We start from the raw sequence: 21,235 nt of genomic DNA, 5'->3' as shown, positions 1-21,235 counted from the left end.
TTGCCCGTTATATCGTTTACACAGGTTTGTATGATGGGTTGTTATAATTTAAGTCAACAGACTGACCTCAACAAATAATTAATTAAACTGCGTTTGGCATAACAATGGAAAACAATCACAGCAACCAACAACTGAATCAGAGTTTCTAATTAAATAACGAGCGAATATGACGATGGTGGTAATCCAAAGCAAATAAATTAAAGGTATGGACACGAATAACGACTTGACCGAATTTCATTTTAGCATTTTGCAAAGTTCGCATACGTGACTCCAGGTGGTTCCAGTGGTGAACGACAGCAAGACCTGTTGTAGTGAACGTGACGGGAATGCGCAACCATAGAAATGAATTTGACATGAAAAAGAAATAACTTGAAAAGAGGACAAAAAGATAATAATAATACCTACTTGAGATATAGCGAAAAAGAGGGAAATTTTAAATCAGTTCCTTAATGTTTCAAGTCGGTATACTGTCACTTAAAAAACACTTGAAGACTGTTTTACTCTTTCGTGTCCGACCCGGTACATGCCATAAGAAGCAATTATCTTACGAAATTTCAAAACGGAGATTGAAAACACTGCATTTTATGGGTTTCGCCATTCTTCATGAGAGTACTTAGATATTTTCAAAAATAATTACTAGTCATCAACTTTGTCAATGGAAAACAAAGAAAACTTCAAGTTTTTATTTTAAGCCCGGAGCTTATTTTGAGAATAAAAACATATTTTACGTTGATGATAAGCAAAACACTTCAAACAACCGCATTATGATTTTTTTTTTTTTTTATTTGGTACAATGAACTACACTGTTGAACTAAATTATTATATTGTCAAGGATTAAACCGAGAAGTATCCGATGACAAGTTACTTATGTTTATAAGTTATAACATACAAACTACACCATTCCGATGCTACTTCAGCCGTTCTGCTTAAATGTTTACATAAAACATTAAACAAACGGAAATAAGACATTTGGACGTCACCACTATATTTTGACTTAAGCCATTTTAGACATTGGCCATTTTGGTGTATACTCTTTGGTCAATAAAGATAAACACTTTGTTTTATTTTTATACACATTTAACAAGTTTAAGATCCCATGTCAAAAAAAAATGTATTAATTTACTTTGTAATAATAGGACATGGCTTCAATTTTATACAGTTTTTTTATTTGAACTAAGAAACTGTTTATCTTTTAACAAAAAATCTTTCAATCGAATTTAGTACTAAAAAGCCGGTTGGTCTAAAGCGAATAGTCTGATGCATGAAGATTTGTCATTATAGAAATACTAGAAACTTTCAATGTGTATTCGATAACTGAAAATAAAAACAAAAGTATTGTCGTAGTTTGACGATGACACTTTCAAAGTTTCACCTCTTTTTCTTTTTAAGTTATTCTACTTAAAAGCAGTGCCCATCCTATATCATGTGTAAGCTAATATATGCAACAAGACAAACAAGGAACTAATGTAAAACATTTTTTGAATGCTGAGAATTGTTAAAAAATTTACTTATAATTAAAAAAATAATATTCCCCACTCTTTTGAAATATTTAATTATATATTTTTTAAATTATAGTTAGTAGGAAGTCTAGTAACTATAACAATAAATAATTATGAATCTATTAATAGTATAATTTCACCTTAAACGGTATTTACTAACGACATTTTGCATTTTAATTGTATATTTGTACAAGATTAGTTTCATATTGTTAGTACTAATAGAATACATTTATGATTTCAAAATAAACATGATATTTTTTATGTACAGAATTCTTCGTTAATGACAGAAATGCTACAGATACACCGAACTTCATGCAAATGTGCATATTATAATATTATGTAATCCTTACCTGTTCTATGGATAATACCCAAAGCTTTGACAATATAATCGAATATACCCGTGGACTCCATGTTAGCGTGGTTCAGTTGGTAAGTCAATGACCCATAAAGAGTAAGACCACTGTCAGAAGGCTTGATATGATCACATAAACGTTTTCTCTCATCGCCGGAAACCTGCAAATGATAATAACGCAATACAGATGAATGATAGTATAAAGTAAAACGTTTTTTTTTTTTAATTTTCTTTTTACTATTAAAAAACCAATAAGTAAAATAAGAAATACTAAAAGTTACGAAGGCTTAAATTAAAAATTAAGCTGAAATGCACACGTATATATTAGTAATTTGATATAACTTAGTAGTTATAAGAAAAATATGTATATATAACTTGATGTAATTATTTTGCTTATTCCAAATTAATGTTATTAATAATAATAATAATATAATAATTTTATTATGTATTTAAATAAAAATATTTTTATAATGTAGATTATTTCTAATGATTTAAAGGTCAAATTAAAGTCAATTAAAAATAATCCTTTAGTGTTGAAGGTGGCCTTCCTAATTATTTTAACGATGGTTTTTTTTTATGTATGGCTAGTCAAGCAAATATAACAGATTAAAAATAATTCATCATTAATTGCCATTTAAACAGATATTTTCCCGATAAAAACTATTAGCAGGTTTAGCTATAATTAAATTTGTGCGTTTTTAACTATAATTTTAAATATATTTAATATTATTTTTTCTAAAAGTTTATGTTCAAGTTTTGATATATTTTAATTTCATACAAGATAATGTTTATTTGTTAATACTAAGGGCTTCCAAAGGGTTCAGTCCATATTGTCTTAATAAATAACTGAATACATAATTGAAGAAGATGAGCGGCCGAGTGAGGTGACAGTGTTTGGCTCTTCAGCGGTACAAACTAAAAATGCTGTAATTTCTGCCACCGAATTAGGTCCAAACAGGGTCTACTACCGGTCATAAGTACCTACGAGAATTTATTTATTTATTGTTGTATAATGACTTATAGTATTTCATTCGTATTATAATAGTTAATAAAATAATGACGATACATCGGCGGGATTAACTAAATCAAAAAGAATATATAATTAAAATGTTAGTCCGTTATCTATACTTTAAAGAAGCTGAGTGTACTGATGAAATCTTAATTGACATCATATTAAAAGCAAATTAATAAATTCTATTTAAAGACAGATCCGTACCTATACGGTATGATAGCAGCATTGGTGAATGGCAACGTGGACTATATACGACTGTTTAACCGTATACCATAATATATCCTTTTCAGAATTGATTACTTTGTAAATGGGAACAATACTCTATGTACATATATAATATGGAATGTGGCACAACAACCAGGAAAATATACAATCGTTATTTGGTTTTTTTTTTCAATAGTAGTTTTAAACCCAGGCATAGCGTTTGAGCAAATCCTATTAAAACTAAATAGAATAATAACTAATCATGTTTGTACATTTATCATTATTAATATTATTATAATTCATAAGCAATAGAAAATAAAATTACAATTTTAAGTCATAAAATCAAAAATGTAATTTAATTAGTAAGTCTTATGAATTATAAAAATAAATCTGGTAAAAGCTTTAATTTATTTCGAAACATTATTTTTTTAATAAACTATACTCTTAATATACAATGTATATTGAGAATACAAATGTATATTGTATAAAAATTGCATACAAAATAGTCAGTCTTGACTCTTGCCACACTCTTGAAAACTTAGATTTCACCTTGAAATCTAATTGAAATTTGCTTATCACATATAACACCTGATGGCTGACGCTCTACTCCACTTGATGTAGCCACACTTAATCCTATGTTTCATATCCTCATCAAAACCACTGTTATTTTGCACAAAAGATTCTAATTACTTTAAACTCTCAACCTTGTCACGTACGTCACCGCTTATATTATCATTACTTGCTTGCTTTGTCCCGTCAACCTCTTGTCCCATTATTTTAAATTTATACTCTATATATTCTTTTGTTTTACTTCTACTAATCCTTAGTTCCTTTCGTTTAAGTGCTATTCTCATTCGAGCCTATTATTAACTTCTTCCTGATTTTCTTCTAACAAATGTATATCTTCTGCTAACATAATGCGCCATCGAGCCTAACCTTGTCATATGTACGCCTTCACTCAATCTATAAAAACTAGACGTAGCTTGATTCTTTTCTCTCTATACTTTTCCACAAGCTGTCCCACACAAAGCACCAGTTCCGTCGACAATTTCCCTGGCATTAATCTAAACTAATTAAATATTAAATTAATCTTTAGATATTAATGTCTCACTTCTAATTCTTTTTTCTATAATCTTTCCCCAAATCCCAATCACTCATCAAATCTGACTCATCGATTTTATTCTTCTATGATCGCCACATTCTTGTAATTCTCCCTTGTCTTTAAATATAATTACTACAAAGCTCTTCCTCCACTCTTCTGACATTTTCCCCTCTACTTTATTTAAAAAAATCGTTCAACCAACCTATGTTTACATTCCCTGACTTCTCCCCACTTCCACTGGTCCTACCGCTTTTTACTTTTTCATTACACTCACGGCCCACCCCACACTTCCTTCTATCTAACTAAACCTACCAGAACCGCCCGGAAAAAGTTATTTACAGTAAACATTATTGTTAAAACATAATTAATAGTGTTTACTTACTTGACTTACACTACTACTAGCTCTTCTCGACTCATCTGGAAAAGTTTGTTTTTGCACATTGTACTGTGTATTTTTATAAGGCGACGAACTCCTCTGTGGATCTTTATTGAGTGTTCCTCTCGGAGATCCACTGGCTAAAACACACATAAATTTAAATTGTTCATTATTGTATGATTTACTACATTCGTGTTTACAGTAATAATTTATAATTTTAATTACAAAACCATAATATCGGTGGCTGATACAATTTTCACTGATAATATTTCGGTTTATTTTAACGCCCTACCAAAATTCAGTCAGGTCTATGATTCTCACACTTAAAATAATAAAAGTTATTACTTAAAATCATTTACCGCGCCACAAGCATGCTTAATGGGGTAAATTAATCAAAACGTTAACTTTGTAATTTATATTGTAATGTATAGCAATGATTTATATCAATAAAAAAAAATAATGATAATGTATTTTTAACCATAATAGCGTTTATAAAAACATAATTATTTATAAGTTGTAACTTTGTCTAATTTGATTATATCTCGTCAAAGTTTATATTTTCTGTTCATATTAGGTGTTGCATATTTTTATTACTGTCTACAATATATTAACAATGACTGATTTTTAGCTTTAAAGCAATTACTGTTATAATAATTAATCACATTTATATTACTCAGAAAACCGGTCATATGTAAAGGGATCAGAAACTTTTAAGTCATAACATTGATAAAAAAAATTATTGTTAAAAAAAATAGAAAATATTAGAGTATTATAGAAAAACGACAAATTTATTATAATAAACACATTATTTGTTACCAATTTATAAATACAAAATCTGAGCGAGAGCGCAATAGAGTTTAAATTTGTAAAATAAAAAAAAATCATAAAATAAATTATACTATAGTGCCTGAATGCTATTGATTTTTTTTTAAATCTTTGAGTAAACTGTGGTATTTATTTAAAAAATTGTAAAACATTTAAATATTAACATGAATATATTTTAGCCTGGGGGCCAATCCCGTGAAAATCGTCATAAACGTAATGACGACACTATTTAATTTTAGTCAGTTAAAAAACTTGTGGAGAAACCTGAGAGATAAGAGAAACTGCTGAAACATATTCATGTTTCAATGTTTAAGCTTTAGCTATAAATTAGTTAATAGATTCATGGCTTGTCATTAAATTTTTTTAATCTTTTTATATTTGTTTGATTAATTTTCACAAGTGATTTTGACTAACGACTTGTTCGCATTAAATCAATATAATAATTAAAATACGCCACATATATAGGGAGTTTAATGAAGTAGGTAATTAAATTTAATTACATAGTTAAAAGTTTAAGGACGATTCCATCAAAATAGCAAATTAGTAATGCACTTATAATGTTGCGACAACCTTAATGGATTACACACTGAAACAAAGTATTTTTAGAACTTCGATAAAAATAAATCCTATTAAGACATAAATGAAAACCTATTCAAGTATGATAAAGTAATATTATTTGGAAAATCAAGGTTAACGACTACATTAGCTTAGGAGGGCTACGCTACGTCGTAGTAAAATGTGTTGTCTTTGTCTATCACACGCAAAAGTTATAGAAACTGCGAAATGGAGTTATCTAGATGACCTACTCATAAAATTTAGGCATGAACGCATATTAGAAACCCTGGAAAGGATGGCTTGATCTATATTCCCAAAAGGATTAAATTTCATACTTCTCATTCTCCTAATATATAGTTGCATGAAAAAACATACTCAACATTGTTTAAGCTATTATTCAATAATTATCTAAAAAATAAAGATTTCGAAAATTGTCCTCAATCGAGTGGCCGTCTTTAAGTTTTGTACTTGTATTAATACGTGATTTTGTCCTAAACCTAACCACAGTAAGTTATACTACTGTGGAAAAGTGCGGTAGGTGGTTTGTGTACAAACAACGTGTGACAGACAAAGACAAGACATAATAATGTGACGCACTCTTAATGGAAAAAATCTACAAGCACATATAAAACCCGTTGAAATCTCGGATAACCACTTCAATTTATTTCAATGAATGCAATTACACACACGCACGGATACTCTAAGACTAATCCAAATGAAGGTATAACGTTACAGCCGATAATTTGTTTAAATAATTGTAACTGTATCAATAAAAATGTATAATGTTGTTTTTATAAAATTGTTTTTTACTTAGGTTTTTGCATTAATGGTTTGTGTTCTATTCTACTTCGATTTGGTTTTAACACTTCCTCTGGATGAGAACAACGAAAATATAATTTTGTCCAGGAAGCGTTTGATTTCGCCACACGTGACTGAAATAAGTGATTCTTCTAAGCTACACAATGACAACACGTTATTCAATGGCAAAATCGTCAATAAGACTTCAGCAAACGGAAGCGATATGGAAACGGCTGAATATGTCTGGGCTGTAGGACCGTGGGGTAAATACTTTTTGAATTTTAATTATTTTCACAATTCGTGTTGCTATCTATAGTATTCATAAAATGTATGTTTATACATTTTATGTTGCAGTAATACATTTATTTTTAATTATTTTTTTAGGTTGGGGCGGATGGGGCGGATGGGGCAGATGGGGCGGATATGGCGGATGGGGTAAGTAAAATTTTTATTGTGATCTTATTTAATTTGTATATTTCAAGGCTACAAAAAAGTATTAAGCATAAACTTAAGGATTATAATTTGCTTTCCATTAAGACAAAATACAGAATCTCTGATCTCACATTTTCCAACTTTTAGCAGACTAGTATTTTGTTTAGATACATTATTATAAATTTACTCTGTTAATAAACATAACACAACTTCTTGAGATACGATCGTATGGCTGTAACTCCTTCTCATTTTATTTAAACATGTTGATCAACCCATTTAAGACTATTTTAGAAAAAAAAGAATTTATTAAGGAGCCTCTACACTAGCATTTATTAAGGCGCATTGTATAGGTAATTTTTCGATAAAACTTAACATTAAGCTAAAAATTTTAAACATACCTACTACCATAAGAAAGAAGTATCTATTTTGAAAAATGTTTTTTTCCCAACTTGTATAACGTCTATAGGATCTCTTTTTTTACAAAAATACATGTAACTACTTCAAACGTACTGATCCTAAGAATTCTTCGATTTAAGTTTCGAAAAAATATTTGAATTTTTCATAACATTTTCAAGGCAAAGGCTGTGGCACTATTTAAAAATTATTTTTAGTTAATTATTATTTCAGTGTAAAAAACTGAATTTTTTAACTTTTTTAAACTGAAATAATTAATTAACAGAAAATAATTTTTAAATTGTGTCACAGCCATAGACTTGAAAATGTTATGAAGAACTCAAATGCTTTTTCAAAACTTAAATCGGAGTATTTTTAGAAATAGTACGTTTGACGTAGACTAAGTTGTTTACGACCAAAAATACGTAGGTGTAGAAACCTCTTAACAGATTTATATTATTTGATTATATAAACGCCGTTGTAGTGTATTTTTTTATTGACATTCTTATAACGTTGTTCGGTTTTCTTTTAGATAGTCGAATAATAATTAATTTAAACCTATTTATGGTACATCTGATGTTTCTCTGAGTTGGCGTATTTGGCTATTACTTTTAATTTTTTTTTAGATATATTGATAAATTGTTTGTAAAAAGTACATTACCTAATACAAAAATGCTTGAGACGTTGTTAAACGTTTCACTAGAAACTGTACAAATTTCCATAGACATCTAGTGCCAAAATAGCTATTTTTTCTATTTCATAATATATCAATACATATTACTATAAAGATTCGCTATTCGGACAAAAAAAAACTTGGGGTTGTTGTGATATTACTCTATTTGATTCTCAATCTGTTAGAATCTAACAGATCTAACAGTTACATAGTGTGTCTTTCATATCTCTTAGACTCTCCTCGTTTTTCCATATATTCCATTAGAATACACTTTATTGTGAATTGTAATCCACACACGTGACACGTTTCGCATTCTGGAGTAACTTCTTTTGACATTAGAATACGTCAGTGTGTCATATTTTTACGACCGTTTCAACGTTTTTTCCCTTTTTTGCTAAACAAATGCCATTCTAATATTTTACAAACATTCTTTTGTTTTCTTATTCAGTTCTATGCTCGCGAGAGCAACCACCACCTGTATTCGAGTCCGTTCCAAATATATTTCTTCATATTTTTTTTCTCATCTTATCTTGTAATCTTATAAGTAATTTCATTCAGCTCGAGTATTACCGCTATTTTAGTTTTAACAATTTATTCTGATGACAAAGTACTTATGTCTTAGCCATAATAAAAACAGCTTCCAGAACTGATTTTGTATTTTTAATGGTGTACATACTGTAGTTATTACTTTTACAATATATAATTTTGCATACATTAAAACCGATTACAATAAGCATTAATAATGTGTCAACGCGTACACAACTGCGATTTTTTTTAACTTCTATAAACTCTAGGAAAGTAAACCTCGCAAGCTCCGATTTTCGGATTATTGTGGTTTTGACGTCCGCGCTATTTTGTTTTTCTATGAAAATTTGTTTGTTTTTCATTGTAAGTATAGTAAGTACACGATAGAAATTGCACGTGTAGCCACCGCTTCGATGACTAGGTCACCAGGTTTGCGTTTATTCCAAATAGTGTTTGACAAACTTAACGAGTCATTAAACATATCTGGTTTATACAAGTTTGCATTTATAATATGTATATGAAGGTCGTTAGTACTCTCAGAATTTCTAAGGTCTAATTTTTAATAGCATATTATTGAAAAACGCGTAAATGGTAACAAAGCAAGTTTTCAAAAGTTGTCTTTTAGAAGGCCGATAGATAGAAAATCAAGTTATAGAAAACATTTACACCGCGTTAAAAATAATATCATAATTTTAGTTTATAATTTGTACGCAGTGTATTTAGGGTCCGATTTGATGAAATATACACATCTTCTATAGAAACAATTAAAGCATTTAAATTTGAATTAGAAACCAATTTGGACTTAATTTAATATTCTGAAGATTAATATATACCGAGAAAAATAAAAGCGATATTATAGAAATAATGCATCTAAGTTAAAATTCGCAGTAATTGATAGTAGATGTTGCTAAAGGATGACAAAATAGAATAATACACTCAAAACTAATTTCTTATTATTATCTGTTAAGAAAATTAGCTGATTATAATATTACTTATTAGATTACAAAAAAAATTATAAGCTGGTGATTATAAAGAAATACTAATATATCTTATTGAAAATACATTTCTTATCACTACAAATTAATTTAAGTTTATCAATTTATTTTTTGTGTAATTATTAATTATAATATAACATAAGAGTACAACCATTTTCAAGCATCATAAATTATATTCTATATGTTAACTGCAACTTAAAAAGTCAATCTTCTAAAAGTCACTTTTCTCTAATTGCTACGAAACGACAATTGAATATTTAAATTTTGTTAAGATAATATTTTTAATATTCACGACTCTAAACCTGTTAAGAGAGTTCATTTTATAGACAATATAATTGTTATCCAATTGAAAATAGTAAAAAAAAATGTGGTTAATAATTGTCTGATTTAATATACTATGTTTGTTTATTTCAGGTGGATTTTTTTGGGGATAACGCTCGTCTCATTCTTCTTGATGAGAACTGAATTTAAAATTGTATTACAAATACTATTATAAAACAACACTGGATATTTCAATTTGATTACATAATGTTTAAACGATTAAAAACATTTTCACGGTTTTACAATTTAAATGTATTCTAACAGTCATTTTACAAAAGTTATATCTTTACAGTATGATTGTATACCTATTAATAAATTAGTCTATAATTTATAAAAAAAGTTATATATATATATATATATATATATATATATATATTGTTTAATTTATATACTGCATTTTAATTATTTACAATGAACTGATTTTACTTTTAGTAATAGTTTAGTTGCAATCTTGTCGGTATGATCAATAAATCAATAAAACATAGTGAAAAAATTTAAAATGATTGACCGATTATGGCTGAACTGTTTTTAAGTTGACTTGACAGCTCCTTTTTAATATGATGTGACAATTATTATTTTGTAATTTGAAAACAACGTTTGTCAAGATATTTTGTGTTTTAACTTGCTTGTAAAAATAACAAGTATTTATAATTATAACTTCTGAACTTATATGAATTCTCGTGAAACTTGAAAGTTATATGCATATTGTGTTTACACTATTTTAATTTGTATGCAATGCAAGCAACGTAGTATAATGTATACATTATGAAAAGCCTTTGATATTTAAGCGTTTGATATCACATTTATCGCTACACCAGCATATAATTTTAAAACTTTAAGAGCGCTTAACAATGAAAGTTGTAGACTCTCTTCCCAATAACAACTGCAATACGCATTAGGTATTTGTGGATTTACAACATTTTGGTTTTTTCATTCGATGGAGGGAGTTTTGGGTTAAAATTAATGGTAAAAAGCTTTCTTTTGCATAGAAAAATTGTTATTAAGTTAACAAATGTCTATTAGAATATATTTTATAGTACACACCATACGGACAATATCCATAAAATATAATTTTACCGTTGTCTTAAGATGATATAACTAAAATAGAATAACATAACAAAAATGTATCTTATTTTTATCATAATATAATATAACTATTTATTATGAAGTGCCAGTAAAATATATAAAACATTTTCTTTTGAAAATGTTACTATAATTAATGTAAACATTACTTTATTTTACATGTTTCTTTTTAGACAGTCTTGAATCGGTTCAGACATATATTGTAAACTGAACTAAGTAATCACTTGTATAATACTGTTATTGTAATATTACATAATTATGTGATGAGTAAAACGTGTACCTACGTACTGATTATAATTGTTTTAATATATTTCAAACAGTGAATTTGAAAAAGAAACAACAATATTTTACATACCTAAGTATAACTTATAAGTAGTATGTTTAATAAATAACTCGATTACTCAGTTATTCTTCCATTTATATTTTGATAATATTATCAATTACGTTTTTAAATAATTTTCGTTTTCAACAAAATTCAACTACCTTCGTTAACGTCCAATCATAAATGGTAATATATTAAAAAAATAAATTTGAATCAGTAATGACAAGAAACCATACAAATATTGTGGGTAGGTTTATTTTTCGGTGAATTCTAATTTTACGAATTTGCTGCCTTGCCAGCTTCAGTTGATTACTCCGTCTCATCCGTGGATGTTTTTCCAGAGGAGTTGGTAGTTTTTTGCTAAGTCGGTTGTTTTTGTAGAGTTATAGCTGTGCATCGTTTGGCACCATACTTTATAGATTTTTTTTCGTGCTATGTACACAAAAAACAGGATGGAACAAAGAGAAAACATAGTATAGTCAGCACACGAGAGGTGTTTTCAGTAACCACACCACGCGTAATTTATTTTCTTGGCTAAAAAAGTACAACAGTGGGCTAAAAAAATAGCTTTAGATATTCTTTTTAAATATTGCGTGTGTGTGTAATAAACTGTAATACAGGTAGAGTTGCCTTTTTATGTTTTGGTAAAAAATTAGCGTGAAATATGATATTATATGCATGTTACAGACAAACTTTTTTTCTGTTTCTTAGCATTTAAGCTTAAATAGTAACAAATTTTGTAAAGGAATACAATAAAGTACAAAAAAAATATGGTTTTCTGATTCTTTGTGAAGTAGGTTTATTAGCTATAATAACAATACTTTTAATGTCTTGCGACACTCTTTTTTTTTTGTGTGTATAACAATCGATGTCCACGAGATAATATTTTGTATACAGCTATGAATTTTTGCTTTGAAAAATAACTGTTTGTGCTATAGCTACAGAGAATGCGAATAAAAAATAATATATGACTAAAATGTGTCCAAATTTGTATACTATCTCAATCGTAACTTTGTTAATTCCTAAGTGTGTTGGTAATTGGTTTTTTACAGTAAAATGTTTAATTTGTTAAGTCGACTAAATGTATCAAGTATTTTTATTAATTTTGTTATTACCTAACTCAAACAATAGTAATACACGCAATACCATTTTAGGTGAAATTAGTTTAGGTAAAAAAAATTTTGCTTTTAGAGATAATACGATTACATTATATTCATTTCATACTTTTTTACAGTTTTTTTTTTTCAAATTCAGTATTATGAACAAACAAATTGTGGGGATCATCACTAAAATTAAGGGTTCAATAAAATTCGAAAAAAAACTCCACACATAATTGTTTTATAAAATGGAATTTACAAATGTATAATAAAATATTTAAAAAACAATACAAATCATTCAAGTAAATACAAACATAATTAACAGGAATATTTTTTGACGATATGAAAAAATACAAATTATTATTGTTTTGGAAGACATGCACGTAGCAATCAATATTAATATGATTAAATATTTAAATTATGAACAAAAAAAAATTGTTTTAATAAAATCCTGAACAGAATTATATTTATTGATCAATGGCATGTAAACTTCGACAACCATCCTGTTTAATTATTCTCCTTAATGAAAACCGATGGACTTTTTGGTGGGTTGTAAGCTGCTCAACGGTCGGGAATAAATTATGTTGTTTTAACAAATGCATGTAGTTGCCCAATTTGCCTGGAGTATATGTATGGTATGATTCAAGTAACATTTCAATCAAACATTGTTTTTTGTCCAACTTTTTTGGGGTTGATTTATTTAATGTAATCATATTTGTCATATAACTATAGTGTAACTAATATGTAGGTGTTATTTCATTTTATTAGAAAAATTCTAATAATCCTAACTACCAGTTCCGATCTAAGCTAGTTAACATTTGTTATTTTTTTAAGCAAATACTGAGAAAGTTGTACAAAGCACATTGTTACCAAAATTTACACCACCCCTCAATAACGCAACAATGTCAATTTTTATTTTTTTTATTTAAGTTTTCATACACAATTTATTTTGCAATTTTACAGTGACTAATACCCCTTATATCAGTCACTGTACTGTATGTAATATGATTCAACTAAATAATATATATATTTATTTTATATCTACTAAGTACTATTTCACAAGAGTTTATTTTATATTAAATAGTTTTTCTTTCAAAATCGTTAATTATAATTTAATGTTCAATGAACAGATATTTACAGTATTTGACAAAGATGAATACAAGTTCTATTGGTTTTTTTTAACGTAGCTATTCGAGATTGAATTCACAAGTAAAAATAAATGACATATGTCCAGCTTAGCAAACTCATAAAACTTTCTTTACATCCCGTGCGAATAAATAAAAACGCAATAAACGATATTTTTTCAATATTATTTTCTTATTGCTTTCAAGACTAAGATTTATTCTTTATTTAGTTTCTATAGAATTCAATTTCGAATTTGGCTATACTTTTATACCATATCACATAACTACAGATGACGTTCATTTGAAATTAACTACTAAATAATACTATAATACATAGTATAGTATTTCTATAGTACTGCTCTGCTTTCGAGTATTAAGAGCTTTCTACAGTATAAAAAACATACGAATTTTGGTTATCGAAACCTTTCTTTCTAAAAATATTCTGTCTCTTTAACCTTCTAAGATATAAATGTATCTAAATAATTGTATGTAAGTCATCAAAGATACTAATATATGTACCTAATAGCAATCTATATCTATATTATTAATCTATGTATGTTAGAATATTTGTAAAAGAACAATTTCTTAGATATACATTTCTAGTCACAAACGCTGATGATGATTCATAATATTTGTATCCAAAAACCTTGAGCGAGACCACACGGAAAACCGGATATTAGCATAACGGGTATTTTTTTACGCCCTACGCTAGTTTTTTCTTAAAATATAAGTACTTGTTATTTTGTAGTTTTCTTTTTGTAAACATTTTTTTTATGCTCTAATATAATATTAGACAATATCCAAATTTTTATTTTTTTCTAGAGCTTTATCAACATTTGAAACTTAAATAGTAACGATATATTTTATTAACTTTTTAAATTAAGAATAATTTGTTAAAAATGGTAACTGGTCGATATCCAGTTTTAGACAATTACTTTTCAAGTTATTTAAGTTTAAAATTTAGGACGGGAGGAACATTGGAGCGTAGAGTTATTTTTATCTACGAGCATTACTCAATCGCACTTCACCTTCCGTCTTAAATTTAAATAATTTTAAAACTACATATTTATCGACCGGTCAACTATTCCAGCAAATTTTTCTTAATTTGAAATGTTAATCAAATATATACGTTACCATTTAAGTTTCAAAAGCTAATAATGCTCTAGCTAATACTTAAAATATGAAAGTTTAAATATTGTTGAATATTGAACTAAAACATAAATAAAAAGGTTTTTAAAAAGAAACACTACAAAGCTGCAATTATTTTAAAATTAAAATAATGTGGGGAGTTAAATGAATCACCCGGTATTCGAAATTATTATATGATAATAAATTACATAAAATAATTTCCTATAATCTTTGTTTAACTGTTTATTGAAAAAATGCCCGGTCAGTTTTAGAATAAAAACATAAATTGTAATAGTGTATTATGATAAAGTTGATTTTATATAAATACAAGCTGTCCCGACCCGGTAGTGCCCGGGATTTAATTAGCCAGGGCTGAGTAAAATAATTACAAATAAGATTTTAATAAAAGTCAGTACTCTAGGCTGTATATTGTAAAGCTTTAGCATACCCCGTCTCGGCCTTTTTTTTGGATCTACATATGTACATTGCATTATATTGGTTATGTCCTCCTCTTACTCAAGGGTCCCAGTCCCGGTCCCAGATCCAGTTTCAATCGTGAAAATGTTTGATAGCGTCCCCAGAATCGTGGAACACAGAATCGGCCTGTTCCTTTAATCATCATCTACCATTCGTTCGAGTACCGTGGTTACCATGGTTACAAACCAAGTAGTTTTGTTTTGGGTTAGCAACAAAAAATATTTCGTATTTAAAGTACAAAATTCGTGTTTGAGGCCACTCTTAGGGGTGGAATTTTCAAAAAGTACTATACCAGAAACCCTCGCGGGAGTGAACTCAACAACTTCTTAAAGTTTCATGGCGATGGGATGAATGGTGAACTATTGCATAAAGGTCAGACAGACATACATTCATTTTTATACATATATATTATTAATATATGTATATAGATTATATTTACTAAACTATTTAACAAATTTCTTACTTGAAATTAACACTTCACACAAAGAGTAATATAATTTGACTTGTTATAAGACTATTGTTTGTTATTCAATTGATGTCACTATAAATAAAGTTTACGTCATCAATGTACTATGACAAATTTAAATATATTATCAGCAATTGTGTATTTTTAGACAATATAATATAAATAATTTGTGTTAAAAATAAATAAAAAATAGAAATAAAAAAACATGTGTGTACACTAGTTAGTTGTTTAAAAATAATTTAATAAAAACGATAGTCTTTTTCGTTATATTTTATTTGCTTTTCCATCAGAGAAAATACAAAAAAAACTATTGTTTGCAATTAAATCGCTGGCTGGTATTGCAGGCTTCAGTGGACGTGTTCAGCGTAAAACAAATTAAATTATTCTAAAGTTTAATTTCAAATGTGACTTTTCAAGTCGGAATACCCGTTGAAGAAACGCGTTTAATTCAAAGTTTCTCTGTGATGTATAGCTTAATTTTTTTTTTGTATGACAATATAACGTTTGTTTTTCAAAAAATAAAATATATTTTCTGGAATTTAGCAACAATATAATGTCTAAGCGATTTGAAATTAAACGTTGTCCATTAAATGTCACGTAACTATTTAAAATAAGCTCTAGTGTTTTTTTTTCTAATAATAACCATTATTATAAAATTAAATATTTAAAAATCTTACTAATGTTTCATGCATTACTAATTTCTAAATTATTAAAAAAAACTTTTCCAATCATATTTACATTGATTCGCGTTATCTAATAACTCGTAAACAATTTTTTTTTTTTTTAGTTTAATTTAGTATTTTCATACATTCTTATTTTTATAATAATCAAGAAAATAATAAAACGATAATACAGCATAACGTTTTGAAATAACTAAAGTAAAATTTATTCATAATCAAATATCTAACGTACTCATAATACTGCTGAAAGGATGACAAATATAAATCATAATAGTTATAAAACACCCAACAGTAACACATAACACTAAGAATATGTATTTCGTTAAGAGGACGTCACACACCCGTTATTTTCTTCAAAAAACCCGCCTTGCGTGGTTTAATTTTACAAAGGTTATAATCAAAACTAAGAAACCTAATTTTTACATAATATAGACAACAACATTTTCTGTGTTCTACCATCGCCCTTTTTTTAATATTTCAACCACTTAATGAATAATTAATTAATTAAGAAAGGACTTTTTTGACTTTTTTAAAAATAATATAGCGTTGGTTGTATTAGGTATATCGAAATAATACGGATGATGGAACACAGATAATTTTGTCATAAATAATATGTATGAATTTCTTTCCTTAACTATATATGAAGCCTGAGAAAAATTAATCCCCTCAAAGCCGTTTTGATGGAAAAAAAATTGTATTTTATCCTATATAAATGACTGTGATGGTCTGACAAAAAAAATGGCATCAACAAAGTATCCTCAATACTGTATTAATTAAGTATACATTATAGTTCAAACTCTAAATTAAGATTTTTCGAAAAATTGCCTATACTTTACTCCTTAGAAATGACCGGTGTGGCGTCCTCTTAACACGGAGAAAAATGAATCATCATCGGTATAATTCTCTATAACTATTGGGTTTATTTTATTTTCATAAGTAAATCTCTATACTATAGTTACATCAATACAACATACTTCTCTGATTATGATTTTTATTTTTAATTTGAAAGCAAAAATATCATCATTAAACTGTTTTAAACCCTCGTATTTAAAAATAACTACTTTAAAACGATATCTTATAGTTTATATGGTTATTCAAATGTATTCTTATAAAACTAAATAAAAACAGTATCCATAGAAATGTTTATTACAATAAAATGATTTTATTCCTTATTAATAAACATTCATTATTTTTTATCAAATTGATGAAATCAATTATCAATTTTGTTAAACGCATTGAATGGGTTATTAAGTTTATGTTATAGATAGTGTGCATATTTTATGGAATCAAAAGTAAACATTAACTTTATAAAAACACAAAGTAAAAAAAAAATCTTACATTTTGTATCTATGTCAAGTTAATTTCATGCATATTAAGTTGCCCATTGCAATTAAAAATGCATAAAATAAATTGCAAACATTTCTACTCAGTACATAAATGAAAACTGTTGGCCCACGTTTTCTAATAATAAACAAGTGCATGACATGAAAATAAATGATTTAAGTAAAAATAGACATCAGCGGTAACTCATTAAGTCTCGGTAATTTAAACAATTAAAAGTCAACGGTCGTAGAATGTTTATAAAATTAAGATAACAAAAACAGCAATAATTACTTGAATACTACAAGTATAAAAAAAATTACGAATTCAAAATGCTTAAGATAAGATTATAATCGAGAATAACCGTTGTCCATTATTTAAAAGACAGCCTTATACTTTTCTTACTGATAAGTCAAAATTATTTTTTTTTTATAGTGCTTGATGTATTATAATTAATTGGACCAAGACGGCTCAACATAAAACAGGCGGTCCTAATTGTTCAGAAATTAAAATTTTCATAATCCTCCCAAGTTTAAAGACAATAATTTGCGATGCATTTTTTATTCTTGATTTTTTGGTCGCAGTTTTAAACATATCTGTAATTTTTTACACGTTCAATTACAATAGTCCAAAACAACATTTTTAAATGACACCTTAGAGTTTTTAGTTGGAGTTTCAAATTTGTATTCTATTTTTTCCAACGCCATTAGTATTTTTGTACCAAAGTTTTCAAGGTTAAACAAAAAGTTCAGTCAGATCGTTCTTCTAACCCAAAATATTTTTAGCGCCACATAAAAGGCCTAAAAGCAGATTATGGTAAATCCCTTACAAGTATCTAACCTTTTTAAAGACTTTTTTAGCTCAGTTTATTCTTCGGAAAGTTTTAGTATAAGTGACAGTCCAATTATACTAAAAAACTGCTCAAATAGTAGTTACGAACCGCTTCTTTAATTGACAACTAGAGAAGTCATTTGTCCTTTAGACCTAAATCCGTATCCTGGGCCAAATGGAATCCCTAATATTTTATTAAATTTTTAAAAATGCTACTTGCCTATTTCAATACAGAACATTTTTAATCGTTCGTTTTCTTGGGTGTTTTACCGAGTCAATTAAAATCTATTTTTGTCTTGCCTATTTACAAATCTGGTATATAAAAATGTTATTCCTAGTTCTAGACCTAATTTATTTACTCCGCCAAACTATTAGAAAAATTAATAATGCCTGCTTTAACAATGTCTTTTAATAACATGTTAAATACTGACCAGTATGGATTTAGAGAAGGTCGATCATTGGAAACAAATCAAATTTGTTTCTATAATACATTAATTAATTTTTACTATTGGTTTGCTATATTACTTTCATTTTTATTATTATTCAGTATACTTCATGTATACATTAAAGTATTATCATTGATTATAAATATTAATATTTATATTTATAATCAATGGTATTATGTACTCCACTTAAGCCTATATGGACGTTTACATAAATAAATAAATTCGCTGTAATTTAGATAATTGAAGAACTGTGCTTACATTAACTTGTATCGCTGCATGTATTATAAGTCAATATTTACATATTATTATTATTACTACTACCCACATTTGAATAATTATTTTAATGTTGACCTTTTAATTGACGTTTGAAATTATTTATTTAATTTAACGAAAAATACCGTCACTTGTTCGTAGTAATATAAACCACTGTAATTAAAATATGTTATATAATATCGCTTGTTTGCTACAATAACGACATAACACAAAAAACATGATTTTACACAAAACGAATCTGAAAATTTTATTTACAATGAAATTATGATAAAATCATGTTTAATATTTATAATGCTTTAAAACTTTTTTTATTAGAAGTAAAGTGTTATAACACACTATATTCTTGCTTTCTATTCTTACCTACAACAATATTATTATTATAAAATTAGGAGTTAGTTTAAAATTAAATGATAACTTGATGACGTCATGATAACTTATGACGTCACAACTGCCACCTAGCGGCTAATTTTGAATGTTCACTTATGTCGTTCTTGCAGTATAAAGAAAAACACCAAAATTATTATTATTTGCAAACAACTCAAAAATGACGATTTTTGTGTTATGTCGTTGTTGTAGCAAACAAGCGATATGCATTCGCACTTTTCACTGTTGTTGAAGCAAAATGTATTTAACGAGCGTTTCGCGTTATATTTAGGTATTCATGCAAAATGCAATCCTAAGTCCCTACTGATATTATTAATTTAGCGACACCCTGTCGTGGCTGATACCTATTTACTCAATACGCCGACACGTGTACAATGCGTTGCGGTTAAAAACACGTCCACCGTAAAACCCAAATGAAATTTGATTTTTCTAGTAAAGCTTTTAATCGTCGAAAAAATGATTTTACACGTACAACAAAAGAATTGTCCGGCCAAGTGAGCGGCAAAGATTTTTTTTATAATCAAACAAGGCGCGTGCACGTGATTTGACGCCCGAGGCATTAAAATGTTATATCAGTGATAGGCCCTGCAAACGACTGCCTAAATACATTATTTTGTTGTATAATAACATCATGCGTAAAATGGCCGTGACGCGGTTTTATTGTGTTTAATCAATGTCGCTTCCGGGTTTTTTTTTTTTTTAAATATTACATTAACAGGGGTTTATTATATCGAAAAGCAGTCTAACCCCAGTTAGTCGAAACAAGTCAAATGCGAACGAAACGCAAACTTGGGATAGAGCCACGTGAACGGATGTCATTGTGGTGCTGACAGCTTTTAACAGATATAAGCACGTGCACCACCGCCACCTCTGCTGTTCGACCGTATGAAGGCCCTTCAGGCGGTAATATTACTATAACAACTAATAATGGTGCGCGACGTTAATATAATGATGATTTTTGTTGAATTACCTACAGTGGCTTATATTAAAAAGAGAGGCAGAACTTTTTTGTTTAGTATACAAATTGTCCGCGTTAGTTTAGATTAAAATCAAAAAACAAATATGCCAAGATTTTAATAATTTTCATAATTCAGGAGTGTAATAATTCCGGGTCGCATGGACGTTTATTAAAGGCTTATAAAATTAACAATAGGGTGAGAAAGAATGGATCGTCTTAGAACGAGTTACTATCAAGGAACGAATGATTGGCAATTGTACCCTGCAAATAACTTTCCATTGGTACTATACTACCCCCCTCTCCCCCAACTATTTGAAGCTAATTGCGCTACTGTTCAAACACTATCTAATGAAATATGACCAGTGCCTTTAATTTTAATAAATTATTAAACTCATCAAATTTGTATATTGCAATCCCGTTATAGAGTACCATATTCTTAAAAGTTTACTAAACTAATCATGACTAAGAAATCCTTTTTTTTCACAATTCTCTCTTCGCCACTAATTACTATGAACTTATTCTGGTCTACTTATTCGGGTTGGCTCTAGGTTTAAATCCCACTATCACAATACTTCCATACCTAT

General features: G+C 28.0%; 1 protein-coding gene across 1 annotated transcript in view; it reads right to left on the bottom strand.

Annotated features, from left to right (window-relative positions):
• LOC126835863 (uncharacterized) overlaps nucleotides 1–21,235 on the bottom strand; it is a 51,939-nt gene that overhangs the window by 9,159 nt on the left and 21,545 nt on the right. The window contains exons 3-4 of the mRNA XM_050568709.1: nucleotides 4,552–4,685; nucleotides 1,850–2,012 (exon numbers count right to left, since the gene is read on the bottom strand). Of these exons, the coding sequence (XP_050424666.1) occupies nucleotides 1,850–2,012; nucleotides 4,552–4,685 (297 nt within the window). The remainder of the gene's footprint in view (nucleotides 1–1,849; nucleotides 2,013–4,551; nucleotides 4,686–21,235) is intronic.

This window comes from Adelges cooleyi, unplaced genomic scaffold, assembly GCF_023614345.1.
Source record: "Adelges cooleyi isolate 19-005CV unplaced genomic scaffold, UGA_ACOO_1.1 ACOO_flye_CR_arks_rails_tigmint_CR_PRNA_23, whole genome shotgun sequence".
Lineage (NCBI taxonomy): Eukaryota > Metazoa > Arthropoda > Insecta > Hemiptera > Adelgidae > Adelges > Adelges cooleyi.
The sequence above is the reverse complement of the archived record's forward strand: the minus strand, read 5'-3'. Positions and strand labels throughout refer to the sequence as shown.